Raw genomic sequence first — 14789 nt, forward strand, 5'->3', positions numbered from 1 at the left:
AGTGGTCGCGGGAATCACAATGGTGATCCAGCCGTTTAGTTTCTTCGCTACTGTTTGTTGGTATCACTGTTGACCTTGAGCATCTGTGTACCTTCCTCACACCTCGACCCCTCTCTGACACGCAGGAGTCTGCTAACCCTTGACTGATGGCTGTTGCGTTATAAAACAATTTATTCTTGTGGATCACAACTGTGATCAGTGCGACCACTAGCGTGGCTTCTTTTGACTTTGTTCGTTTCTTATTACGGTGTCTAATCTCAGTTCCTGTGCTTATGTAAGCACCGTGTCATGAGTTTATTGGTATATAGGAGCAAATTGGATGACTGTGAGAAAATAAATCTATGAACCAGACATTGAGGAAGGTAATGGAGGGAGTGAGTGTGACAAATCACAATGCCAGTAATTTTTCAGGTGTCTCTTATAAATGCACACATAATAACATTACACTGTACAGAAAATAGAGTTCTTTTCACAATGCACAATCATATTCATTGAATAAGTAGCACAGAACAGCCTCATATCACAAAGAAAGTATGGATCGCAATTGTGATCCGCGCGACCACTGACGTAACTTTCCTTCGCGCGACCACCGGAGAGTTAATTCCAAGTATTAACAATAAAGATGATAATAATAAACATATGTATCGTGTTAGCTGAAGATGGAGTTGTTTACCTTTAAAAATTATATTCGTACTTCCTTTGGACATAAAAGTCTTATGGCCGGAGATCATCAGAAATAAGTCGACAAATGCGTAACTCTAGCAACTGTACAGGCTGTGATGTGAAGTATTGATGGATGGCCAGGAAATGTTTCCAGGAAACAGTACAGGCTGTAACGTGAAGTACGGATGGATTGCAAGACAATGTTACCTAGCAAACTTGCAGGCTGTGATGTGGGGTATGGATTGATGGCATAAAGTGTTACCTAGTAACCGTGCAGTCTGTGATGTAAAGTGTAGATGGAGGGCCGCAAAATGTCACCTGACAAACAATAAGGATGTGATTTTAACTATGGGTTGATGGCCAGACATAGTTATCAGTAACTGCGCAGGCTGTGATGTGAAGTATGTTTGGATGGCCAGATGATTTTACCCAGTAACAATTCTTGCTGTGATGTAAGGTATGGATGCATGGCCAGGAAGTCTTACCTACAAAATTGAAGGTTGTGATGTGAAGTATACGTTGATGGCCCGAGAATGTAACGTGGTAACCGTGGAAGCTATGGTATGAAGGATGGACGAATGGCCAGAAATTGTTACCTACAAGATATGAAAGCTGTGATATGAAGTATGGATGGATGCTCAGACAATTTTACCTGGGAACAGCGCAGACTGTAATGTAAAGTGAGGATGGATGGCCATCCAATATTACATGGCAAACTTGCAGGCTGTGATGCAAGGTATGGATGGATGGCCAGACAATATGCAGGAGTAACTGTGCAGGCTGCGTTGTGAAGTATGAATGCATGACCAGACAATGTTACCCAGAAACTGTACAGGCTGTGTTGTGAAGTATGAATGAATGGGCAGACAATGTTACCCAGAAATTGTTCACCACAGGGGCTGTGACCCAACCAGGCGGTTAATTCTGCCATTTGACTATTGCTATGCCTATGAATGGGCAGACAATATTATTGAGAAACTGTGCAGGCTGTGTTGTGAAGTATGAATGAATGGACAGACAATGTTACCCAGAAATTGTACGGGCTTTGTTGTGAAGTATGAATGCGTGGACAGACAATGTTACCTAGAAATTATACAGGCTGTGTTGTGAAGTATGAATGCATGGCCAGACAATGTTACAGAGAAACTGTACAGGCTGTGATGTGGTCTGTGGTGGATGACCGGACAATGTTTCCAAACAACCGTGCACGCTGTGGTATTACGATGAATGGATGGCCATAAAATGTTACGTAGCAAATATTAAGGGCGTGATGTGAAGTATAGGGGATGGCCAGACAATAATACCTAGCCACCATGCTGGATGTGATGTGAAGTATGGGTGGTTGGCCAGAAAAGGTTACCAAGGAACTCTACAGGCAGTGATGTGAAGTATGGATGGATGGCCAGACAATGTTGTCTACTAACGGTGCAGGCTGTGATGTTAGTTATGGAAGTATGGCCAGAAAATATTAACTACCAAACGTGAACGTTGTGATGTGGAGTATCGATGGATGGCCAGAAAATATTACCTACCAATCTCGAAGGCTACAATGTGAATTATGGTTGGTTTGCCAGACAGTGTTACATAGTACCTTTGCAGGCTCCGATGTGAACTATGGATAGATGGTCAGGAAATGTTACATATTAACAGTACAGGCTGTGAGGTAAACTACGGATAGACGGCCAGAAAATGTTACCTAGTGTAATACAGGCTGTGTTATGAAGTATGGATGGATGGATGGATGGCTGGACAACGTTGCCTAACAAACGTGCAGGCTGAGAATTGATGAGCAGAAGATGTTACCTACCAAGCATTAAATCTGTGATATGAAGTATGGGTTGATCGCCCGTAACTGTGCAGGCTCTGGTGTAAGGTATTCATGGATGACCAGAAAATATTAAATACTAAACATGAAAGCTGTGATGTCAAGTTTTGGTTGACGGCCACACAATGTTATCAAGAAACTGCATGGGCTGTGATGTGGAATATGGGTGGATGTCCAGATAATGTTGCCTAGTAACTGAGCAGGCCGTCATGTGGAGTGTGGATGGATGGCCAGAAAATGTTATCAAGAAACTGTACAGGCTGTGATGTGAAGCATTGCTGGATGGCCAGACAATGTTGCCAAGATACTGTACAGGCTGTGATATGAAGCATTGCTGGATGGCCAGACAATGTTTCCAAGATACTGTACAGGCTGTGGTGTGAAGCATGGATGGATGGCCGGACAAGGTTGCCCAGTAACCGTTTAGTCTGTGATGTAAATTGTGGATGGCCTGAAAAAGTTATCAAGAAAATGTAAAGCCCGTGATGTGAAGTATGGGTGGATGGCCAGACAATGTCACCTAGCAACAATGCAGGATTTGATGTGAAGTATGGATGCATGACCAGATAATGTTACCAAGAAATTGTACAGCCTCTGATGTGGAATATGTGTTGATGGCCAGAAAATATTACCAAGAAACTGTACAGGCTGTGGTATGGAGTATGGATGGATGGCCTGAAAATGTTATCTGGCAACAGTGCAGTCTGTGATATAAGGTATGGATGGATGGTCACAAAATGTTACCTAGCCACCGTACAGGCTGTGATGTGAAGTATGGTTTGATGGCAGGAATATTCTACCAAGGAAATGTACAAGCTCTGATATGAAGTTTGAATGGACGGCCACATATTGTTACCTCGCAATCGCGCAGGCTCTGATATAAGATGTGGATGGACGGCCAGACAATATTACCTAGAAACTGTACGGACTCATAAATGTGAAGAATGGTTGGATGGCCAGAAAGTTTTACAGAGGAACTGTACAAGTTCTGATATGGAGTATGGTGGATGGTCAGTCAATGTTACCTACTAAGTGTACAGGCTTTGATACAAAGTATTATTGTTATTATTATTATTATTATTATTATTATTATTATTATTATTATTATTATTTATTTTCCTTAAATTGTACATGTACAATTTAGGGGTGGTAGGTGGAGAAAGGGCAAGCCCCACATACACGGAAGTGCCTCCATCTCCACATGTGTACATAAACTCTACTGAACATTTATATACAAACTTATGTAGACAATTTTAAATATACATATTTACACTACAAACACTGTACCCTCAGAATAATAATTATCTTGATTTATCCTGGAAACATTAGAGTAAGAACACCCAGCCATTTATACTCTCACTCAGACCCCTGTATACACACTCATTCACTACCACTCCCACACACACACGCATACACATTCGCCCACATACACCTGTACTTGCACCCATCCTTCTTGCAATTCTAATTTATACAAGTTATATACATTACATATAGGTTTATATTTACATATACATTTTCTTTACTTCGCGGAGGAAGTGAGGAAGAAGAAGTAGCTTTACCTCAGATGGTATAAGGTTCCACGTACGAGCAGCCCTTGAGTAAAACCAATTTAAATATGAGGTTGTTCTAGCGAAGGGAGGAACAAGAGTAACTCCTTGGCCTCTTTTAACAGAGCGGTAATTGAGCTGCAGGCGGTGGAAAGGGGAGAGGTGTGTGTTATCTGTCAGGGATTTCCTAAGGAAGGATACATCTATTTGTGTACATAACGAGTTCACTGGTGGCAATGACCTGGCTGTGTTTAAGGGGATGTGTTGGTTAATTAAACGTTCTGCTTGTCGCTGGATACCTTCTAGTTTCCTCATATTTTCCGTTGTAGTTGGATGCCAGGAAGGAAGGACAATTTAGGGGTGGTAGGTGGAGAAAGGGCAAGCCCCACATACACGGAAGTGCCTCCATCTCCACATGTGTACATAAACTCTACTGAACATTTATATACAAACTTATGTAGACAATTTTAAATATACATATTTACACTACAAACACTGTACCCTCAGAATAATAATTATCACTTCCTCCACGTGTTTATTCCATTTCAGATTGTCCGTAATGTGAATACCGAGCAGTCTGATGGAGTTAGAAGTCGGCTGTTGGATTCCACATAGAGTAGGTTGGTTCTGGAGTGGTTGTTTAGCTCTGCTTAGTCTTATATATTTACACTTCTTAATATTTATATACAATCTATTTACCTCACACCACAGAGCTATACTATCCAGATCCGATTGGAATTGTACAATATCATCACTGTTTTTCATGGCTCTGTAAATGACTGTGTCATCGGCATACTGCGCCATGGTCGAATTTACACAATCCGGTAAGTCGAGAGCATAAATCGTGTACAGGAGGGGCCCTATCACACTGCCCTGAATTACTCCAGAAGTAATTGTGGTTTGGTCTGATCTGGCTCCTCCGTACACAACACATTGCGTTCGACCCACCAAAAATGACCCCAACCATGACAGCAGTTTACCCTGAATGCCGTAGTTGCTAAGTTTTAACAGAAGTCTTTGATGTGACACCTGGTCAAAAGCTTTGCTCCAGTCCAGAGTCACACAGTCTATTTGTGAGACATCAGTCTGCTCCAAAGAGAACTGCCAGTCATCAATGACTTTCGTTAGAAGTGTTGTGCAGGATTTTCCCGGAATGAAGCCGTGCTGGTTTGAGTTCAGCAGGTTTCTCACCTTGAGAAAATCCAACATACATTTAGCAACTAGACGCTCCATACATTTACAGACGTTATAGATGTTATAGAAACTGGGCGGTAATCATCTACGTTTTCCTTATCTCCATCTTTGAAAACTGGCACTACGTTGGCTTCTTTCCACTCCAAAGGTACAGACCCGGTATTAATGGAATAGTTGAAGAGAGCGCAAACCGAGGGGCCAAGGCGACTGCACAATTCTTGAGAATTCTTGCTGGCACTCGGTCCGGCCCGGTCGCGGCATGAGGTCTTGTTTTCAGAAGGCTCTCCTTTACTTCATTCGTTGAGAAATACAGGTTGGTTAGAGGGAAGAGAGGGGTAGATGTTGTCCTTGAATATAGCATGTTCTCTTCCTCAGTAGGTACGGAGAAGTTACTTTTAAATTTCCTGTTGAAGGTGTCTGCAATTTCTTGTGGTGTGGAGACTGCCGTACCGTTATGTTTAAATACAGATGGAGCTCTATTGCAACCTTTACTTCTGAGAAGAGCCCAGAGTTCCTTGGAGTTGGTGTTCAGACTGTGCATGTAAGAATCGTAGGAATCTCTGATAGATTGTTTAGCTTTGTTCCTAGCCAGCCTGTATTTCTCTCACTCAAAATCGGTTGGATTTCTTTTCCATTTCTGGTACAGGCGGTCCCTTCTTCGAATTTCTCGCACTATCTCCTTGGTAATCCATGGAGATTTCCGTCTGCTGGTTATATTTACTGTTGGTGCGGTTTCTTCTACGCATTGAAAGAAAATTTTCTTCCAGTCGTTCCATATCTTGTTTATGTCAGTACTGCCGGTGAAATCTGAGGTGAGAACGGGGAGGCGGTTGGATAGTAAAGTGGATAGATCGTTCCAGTTTGTTCGTGAAAAATTATAAACTGTTCTGGTATGGAGTTTGGGGGATGATTTTATATGGGTCAGTGTTGCGAGCATTGCCTGATGGTCACAGAATCCAGGAATAGTATTAAGAGATTGGACGGACTGTGGTATATTACTTAGGAAAAGATCAAGGGTTGAGCGTGTTGTTTGCGTAATACGCGTGGCTTCGAACATTAATTGATGAAGGAATAAATCATAGAAAGCGGAAAGGAATTTAATGGCGAGGGGGTTATTTGGAACAGGTGCAGCATTTCTGGACCACGTAATTTCTAAGTTGAAATCACCGACAATATAAATGGCATCGTAATTTTGTTGTACATGTTGCACACGCTCGAGAGAGAGGATTAGTTCATCGTTCATTTCCGGCGACGACTTAGGGGCGCGATAAATTGATCCAATAAGGAATTTGCGTTTGTTGCACGTCACTTCCACCCACAGTGCTTCGGCTGCTGTCTCCAGGTGATGAACTCGAGTTGGATTACATTCTGGCTTGGCTGCAATTAGAACTCCCCCTGCAGAGCGGTGGGTTCGGTCCTTACGGAACAATATCAGCGAGTCAGGGAACACTTCTGAGTCATTAATTTTGCTGGACAACCACGTCTCATTGACACATACGATGGTCGGGTCAAGGCTTTTAAGCGATGCGTGGATATTTTGTAACCGTCCAGGTCGCATAATACTGCGCGCATTGAAGGCAAAAAGTGATATATTTTTATTTGCATATGTACATTTAGAATTATTCACTAAGTCACTGGGCGTATCACTGGTAAATGTGAAGAACGAGTCTGATAACAGCGGCATTTCACACTTCCAGCATAACCATGTACGGGAACCGTTCTTTATTTTTCTGAATTCAGACACTGAGACTTTTGCGCAGGTTCTATGGCCTTTTAGCGAGCAATTATTACAGTGGACAAATAATTGATTCCTCCTACCACTATTTCCGCAAATAGTGCACTGTTGTGGACCCGGGTTTAGTTCGATATCCCCACTTAGGGCAAGTGCCAAGCACAGCAGTGGCTGATTATCTACATGCAGTCTGACAACACCGCTCCCGTCCCTTCGCCGAGGCCGACCTTTGGCTGCCATCCCCAGAATTTCAGCACTGCACCACGTCAAACAGTTAAGAGTACATTTTTCACTCACCAATAGTTTTTCCAATAGAATTATGTTTTCCAGGTATCCAGGAGGGTTATCTGAAGCGATTGTAGCACTTTTGGAGTATTGCACTGCACTCTTTACCACCAAAAATATAATAATACTGCGCATAACACTCAGCGTCACTTCTGCACACGCCGCCATCTGTACTGGTGGATGGCTATAAATAGTTATCAGGTTACTTTGAACGCTGTGTTGTATTGTGCGGATGGAAGCCACAAAGTGCCATCTATTAATCTTTCAGGATGTGATGTGAAGTATGAATGGATGGCCAGAGAGTGTTACAAAGAAACTGTACCGCCTGTGATGTAGAGTATGGTGGATGACCAAAAATTCCCACCTAGCAAATGTGCCGGCAGTGACATGAAGTTGGGATGGATGGCCAGAAGATGTCACGTAGTAACCGTGCAGGTTGTGATGTGAAGTATGGGTGGATGCCAGCCAACTTTACATAGTAATTGTACAGGCTATGATGTAAGATGTGGATGGACGGTCAGGCGATGTTACCTGGCCAACATGAAGGCTGCGATGTGAATAGTGGGTGGATAGTCAGACAATGTTACCAAGATACCGCGCAGACTGTATTGTGATATATGTATGGACGGCCATACATTGTTACCAAGAAATTGTACAGGCTGTGATGTGGAGATAAGATGGATCGCCAGACAATGTTTACATACAACCACGCAGTCTGCGATGTAAGATTAGAATGGATGGTCGGACAAAGTTACCTATCCACAGTGCAGGTTTCAATGTCAATACTGGTAAGTATGGGTTTTCAGGACCACTCTACCGCCCACACGTCGCACAATACACGGACACCTTACACACCACACCTCAATACGGTAACATAACAGCCTTCCTCTCAGGCCTGCGAGCAAGTGTTCAACGCCTCACCGCTAGAACATTGATCTGTCGGTCACGAGACCGATGTTGGACGGTCGTAACTGAGAGACGTACAGAACGAAACTTTGATTTTCCTACATAGAAACGTGACACCAGTTTTAAACAATTTGTAGGCGGAAAGCTCAAGACATGTGTACTTCATTACAAACTGAGCTATTATTAGTTCTGAGGAGATGTGTTGCTTGCAGAGGAATCTCGCAGAAAGTACCGTTTGTTATTTAGCGAAAAAGCAACTTTGAAGGTATTTAGGACCTGTCTGCTGTGTATACATTCTCTGTTACTGCGGCGGACAAGGTTGGATTCATAAGAAATAATTGTTTCCCTTTAAATAGAAATATGTAACAATTCATCACAGCGACACAAAGGCCCCAGATGTCCAGATTATCTTGTGAAAAACGAAAATGAAGGCTAAAGTACGAGACCGCAGCCAAGTGTCGCACTGTAGATCCATACAATTTTCCTCTCTTCAGAATATCGCAGTAGTTTCTGGGGTCGCTGTTTGCTCTTGGCCGGAAGATGATCCTGTTGCTCCGCAAAGCAAGATCATCTGCTTGTCTTCAACTAGGAGGTGGGTCTAGACCTACAATATTATAGACGATCCCGCTAGAAAACAGCTGTGTTCCACTGAGAGTAATAAAATCCTCGGTTTCCAAGAGACTAATGGTTCAGGGTGTAGTGCTAATATCACCCCCTGTGTCATGTGGTGTGTCGTCTTTGCTGGGAATGCTGAAAACTGCAGACGCGGACATTCCAGAAACTGAAAAGGCAACAGAGTGAGATTCGCGACGTGATTGTAAATACATTAGAAACTGCTTCCGAAAACAATGATGTGCTTCAGATAGAAGTCACTGCCTTCGGACACGTTAAGCAGAAGTTAAAGTGAAATATCCGTCAGATACCGAGTTTTGTGGCTGGTTAATCCTCTGTCCGAAATATGTCTCTGATCACAGTTCCCCAAAAACCACCGTAAAGCTCTACTTCGGTATCTGCTCAAGATCAACCTTTTTCAGAAGAGCAAAGTAACATTTGGCTGAAAATTCAGATTCACTAATTCTTCAGTGACAATCCGACAGAGATCTCACACTGAAAGTCAGTGCTGAAGTAGAAGACGCTGGTTTTACTTTTGTTACAATAACGACACACAACAATCCTCCATCTGTACTAAGCGTGGAAACTCTGCTTCGTGGGGTGGTGGTGGTGGTGGTGGTGGTGGTGGTGGTGGTGGTTATAATTTAACCACCCTCTATTAACACTAAACAGAAGTTAAACTGATAATGTCGAAAAATGAAGGTATCAGCGAAAAAAGACACTGGCCACAAAGGCCTTGAAAATGAAAGACACCGCAGGCTCCGATACCTAATACCTAAGGGGTCAGAAATGAATTAGAGTTGTCCAAGGAAGGTCGGGTAAGACAGATGAAAGTGAGGAGCGTTCTTGAAGTAAGTTGAAGCAGTGCTAGAACTTAGCTAAGTGTGCAATGGTCGTTAACCAGCGATCCCAAATCAAGAAGCTCGACGGCTCCTTTTAGTCGTCTCTTACGAAAGGTAGGATTAACTTTGTTGTTATCAATCGCCTCCACCCACACGGGGTGTGACCCAACCAGGCCGTTAATTCTGCCATTTGACTATTGCTATGCCAATAAAAATTGAAGAGTGTCGTTTTGGTGTCAGACGTACATTGCCCCGCAGAAGCTCAAGAGACTGTAGCAAAGCTGCAGAGTGGAAGTCTGTTAGCTTACTGATAGAGAACCATCCTAAACCCAGCAATGTTCAATGTCAAAAAGACGGTACAAAATTCCTCCAACGAGAACATTGCGAGAGTTCAGTCAGCGGAACTGTGCATCTCAGCACCGGCTTACTCAAGCCTAACCACATCAATCCAAAAAGGAAATATAATTCTCCCGTATCACCACTGTCTACCTGAAGGTCAAGGAAAGGCTTCTTCAGGTTCCTCAAGGCTCCATGGAACCAACTGAGTCAGTAAGTGGCAGGAAAACGGAACGACAAGACCAACAGTTCTAACTTCGTTTTAAGTAGAAAAGTAGAATTATTTCGTCTTTTTCATCATTGAACAGCGCCAGCCCTCACTTTGGGAGTCCCGCAGATTTCAGTGATGCAAGCAAATGATTAGGCAATTTGCTGAATTTAGGTTGTGCTACTTTTGACTTGAAACCTGAAATACGTAAGTCTTCTTGGATCCCCCGTAGTTACACTGGAGTACTTTCCAGTTGCGTTCCTTCCCTAGCTCTTCAATGTAACGCAAACTCAGATAACATCACCATAGCAAATGGATGGCGATAACAAAGACAGTCCGAAGTGTCGAAACACTGCCTACCTCATGGGAAAACTGGCCGTAATTTTCCAAACGCCAAGTGATCGCGGGTCTGTTGAAAACCACGCTGGGAATTGCGACTGCGGCAGAGCAAACAAGTGTTTCCTCCTCCGGCATCTCTCGTAATTAGTCAGATGACCAAACATATACCAATTAAATACCTACGGCCTAAAGCCCATTTATGGATTCGAGATGGCAGGTATAGTATGTGTCTTCCGTGACGGCACATACTCCATCATCGCAAGTGTGAGCAGAACTCCGCGTATCGTCGGAGTACACAATTCACTACTCATCTGCATCTCCCGTCACTTTCGGCAGGTATGTTCAGTTTTGGCCATAAAGCGCGAGGTTGTGGCACACCATCTCAGGCGCCCTTCATGGAGATGGACTTGGGGAGTGCAGCAAAGCGTCTCCTGGGCCGCACAAAATCCATTACCATTTGAGTGACTGATCAACAGCATATGGCGTAAGGGCACTCGGATTCCAATTCCCAAGCCAGGTAAAGATTATGCCCAACAAATAGCCTCGGAAAGCTGCCTGTAGGAATGGATAATGGAAGACCTTTGCGGGCCTTCGATGAGCGAGTTTCTTGACGTGTGTGACGGTCTGCCGTGGATCACAATTCAGGAGGCTGCTCCTCGGCAGTAGCACTTAGTCGCCGTGTTTTATTTTTACCTGGGAATGTCTTAGAACGGTACCTGGTGGTATTTTCACCATAAAACAGGGGGGGATTGCGGGGACTTCATGTCCCTCATGCGTTTTCCGGTTCGTGTATAACGTTCAAAGTCATGGAGATCTTTACTGAATGCCGCTTTGTTCGCAGTCATTCCATCGCTGTACGTAGACTATCAGCTCTAAATTTGAGCTCCAGAATGATGACGGTCCCTGAGTGAAGTGTCGAACGAGTCGAGAGACAATACAGAAAACTACAGTTGCACACTTCTATCAACAATGGCGTGAAACCTCAATGCCCACTACATATGCCAGATGGCCTTGTATTTCATAAAAGAAGGTAACCCATTACATGTCTCATAACTTTGTTGTTTTTAAGGGAAAGCTGGACTTTAGTGTCTGATGACCTTGCTGATTTTCAGGGAAGGTAGAATATCATGTGTCTGGTGAGCATGTTGTTTTTAGAGGTTGGTAGAACATTACATTACTGATGACCTTGTTGTTTTAAGGGAAGGTAGAACATTACATGTCTCATAACTTTGTCGTTTTTAAGGGAAGGCTGAAAATTACGCGTCTAATGACCTTGTTGTTTTAAAGGAAGGAAGAATATTATGTGTGTGATGACCTTGTTGTTTTTAAGAGACGTAGATAATTGCACGCCTGATGACATTGTTGTATTTAAGGGATGGTAGAACTTTAGATGTCCCATGACCTTGTTGTTTCTAACAGAATATAGAATATCACATGTCCTTGGTCCTTGCAAATAAAGCTCATTCAATCACTCTTGTTTCTCGAATACTGTGATACAGTTTTTATTGATATCAATAACGAGCAAAGCATGAGACTGCAACGTGCCCAAAATGCATGCATCAGGTATGCATTCGACATACAACCATACGCCCATGTATCCCCATTCTATACACAATTATCTTGGTTACGACTTAATGGCAGACGTAGACTCCATGCAACTACTTTGGTGTATCAAGTGCTTTCTGAAAACACTCCTCCTTACCTATCCACCAGATTTCACTACCTTAGTTCCCTACACCTGTTCAATACCCGGTCAGGCTGTACGCTAGAAATTCCTGTGCATCGAACCGCAACCTACAACAGATCGTTCATGATCACCGCCACGAGCTGGTGGAATGAACTCCCCAATGACATCATAGAAGCTAAATCTAAGACAAAATTTAAAATCCTTTGCCAGCGTCATCTTTTAAGCACTTCCAGTCTTTCTTGAGTGTGAATGGGATGCATGAATGAGAGTGAATATGGTTGTTTATTGCAGTGTGTTCCTGTATATAATTTAGTTATACTTTACTCACCTTAGTTTAGTTAGTGATACTTTAGTTGCTTTAGTTATACTTTAGGTTGTAAAGATTTCATATGTTTAAATTTTATGTAAAAATTACATTGTATATACATGAAGTGGTTAAGTGTAAGAAAGGGCTGGGAGCCCTAACTTCGCCACAATAAAGACGCTTTAATAATAATAATAAAAATGACCTTGTTCTTTTTAGGGAATATAGAACATTACATATCTGATGACCTTGTTGTTTCTGAGGGAAGGTAGAAAATTACATGTCTGATGACCTTATTCTTTTTAAAGGAAGGTAGAACATTACATGTCTCATGACATTGTTGTTTCTAACGGAATATAGAACATGACATGTCTGGTGACCTTGTTGTTTTAAGGGAAGGTAGAACATTACATATCTGATGACCTTGTTGTTTCTGAGGGAAGGTAGAAAATTACATGTCTGATGACCTTATTGTTTTTAAAGGAAGGTAGAACATTACATGTCTCATGACATTGTTGTTTCTAACGGAATATAGAACATGACATGTCTGGTGACCTTGTTGTTTTAAGGGAAGGTAGAACATTACATATCTGATGACCTTGCTGTTTCTGAGGGAAGCTAGAAAATTACATCTCTGGTGACCCTATTGTTTTTAAAGGAAGGTAGGACATTACATATCTGGTGACCTTGTTGTTTTAAAGGAAAGCAGAACATTACATGTCTGGTGACCTTATTGTTTTAAGGGAAGGTAGAACATTACATATCTGATGACCTTGCTGTTTCTGAGGGAAGGCAGAACATTACATGTCTGGTGACCTTGTTGTTTTAAAGGAAAGCAGAACATTACATGTCTGGTGACCTTATTGTTTTAAGGGAAGGTAGAACATTACATATCTGATGACCTTGCTGTTTCTGAGGGAAGGCAGAACATTACATGTCTGGTGACCTTGTTGTTTTAAAGGAAGGTAGAACATTACATGTCTGATGACCTTGATGTTTCTGAGGGAAGGTAGAAAATTACATGTCTGGTGACCTTATCGTTTTTAAAAGAAGGTAGAACGTTACATGTCTGATGACCTTGTTGTTTTTAAAGGAAGTCAGAACATTGTATGTCTGGTGATCTTGTTACTTTTGAGGGAATGTAGAACATTACATGTCCGATGACCTTGTTGTTTTTAAAGGAAGTCAGAACATTATATGTCTGGTGACCATGTTACTTTTGAGGGAATGTAGAACATTACATGTCCGATGACCTTGATGTTTTAAGGAAAGGTAGAATATTATATGTCTGATTACCTTGTTGTTTTTAAGGGAACGTAGAACATACACGACTGATGACATCACTGTTCTGTAAAGTTTCCCTGTAGTTAGTGTTGAAACAGGACAAAGAACGTCACGACTTATTTACAAGTATCTTTATTATATACCAACACTGTACATGTTCACAGCGAGATCTCGCAGATGAAGGGCAGGAGTTGTGTACAATTGTAGTTCATCAGCAGACCTGTCCTGACAGCAAGGGCGCACTTTTTACCAGGGTCCTTATCCGGGTAACCAGGCAGCCACCAACTGCTGAGTGAAGGCTCACCTGAAACACAGGACACAAGTGTCGTACACTCGATCCATAACACTTTATCTTTCTTCAGATTATCCCATTTATTTCCGAGGTCACTGGAACACCCCAGGCTCATTTTGGTTTTCGCCTCAGATTTACGGCCAGATGGACTTCCTGACAACACGCGCATTTCTGGATGAAAATATCAACCCAGTATAGAGCGGGATTCGAACCTCAGCCTTCAGGACCCCCAGTGGATTTGGGAGTTAAGAAGAGCATCCACGTTATCCCCTGTTTGTCGTAAGAGGACACTAAAAGGTCAACCACTGGATCTCAATTGAGACCGTGGTTTGACGACCACGGTTCCTCTAGCTGAGCCTGACATTTTCCCCACTAAATTCTTGTCAGGCTCCCCTCTCTTATCTTTCTTGCGCGACCTCTCTGGGTCAACACTTGTTCTAGTCCGACACCGAAGGCCTTGGGATTCTTTCATAATCACGACCGTCGTGGGGCTTCTCTACCTTTCCGGTACCTTCAATTTTTAGAAGTGCCGGACCGCTTCTGATTGGTGTTAATAGAGGATGGTTTCCCAGTGGTATTCCTATTAAAACAATATTCACTGATGTTCTACTTGACTGCACTGTGAAGCCACCAGTAATCTTATTCTAAAACTAATTTCTATTGATGGCAACAACTTACCATGTGAGCGGTTCGTCAAACTGGTATTACATATTGCTATCATGAAGTCAACCAG

The 14789-nt window shown here is 42.6% G+C and overlaps 1 protein-coding gene across 1 annotated transcript in view; it reads right to left on the reverse strand.

Moving 5' to 3' along the window:
• Nucleotides 1-13922: 13922 nt before the first annotated feature.
• LOC136886809 (hemolymph lipopolysaccharide-binding protein-like) overlaps nt 13923-14789 on the reverse strand; it is a 62513-nt gene continuing 61646 nt past the window's right edge. The window contains exon 6 of the mRNA XM_068230862.1: nt 13923-14068. Within this exon, the coding sequence (XP_068086963.1) occupies nt 13923-14068 (146 nt within the window). The remainder of the gene's footprint in view (nt 14069-14789) is intronic.

This window comes from Anabrus simplex, chromosome X (assembly GCF_040414725.1).
Source record: "Anabrus simplex isolate iqAnaSimp1 chromosome X, ASM4041472v1, whole genome shotgun sequence".
Lineage (NCBI taxonomy): Eukaryota > Metazoa > Arthropoda > Insecta > Orthoptera > Tettigoniidae > Anabrus > Anabrus simplex.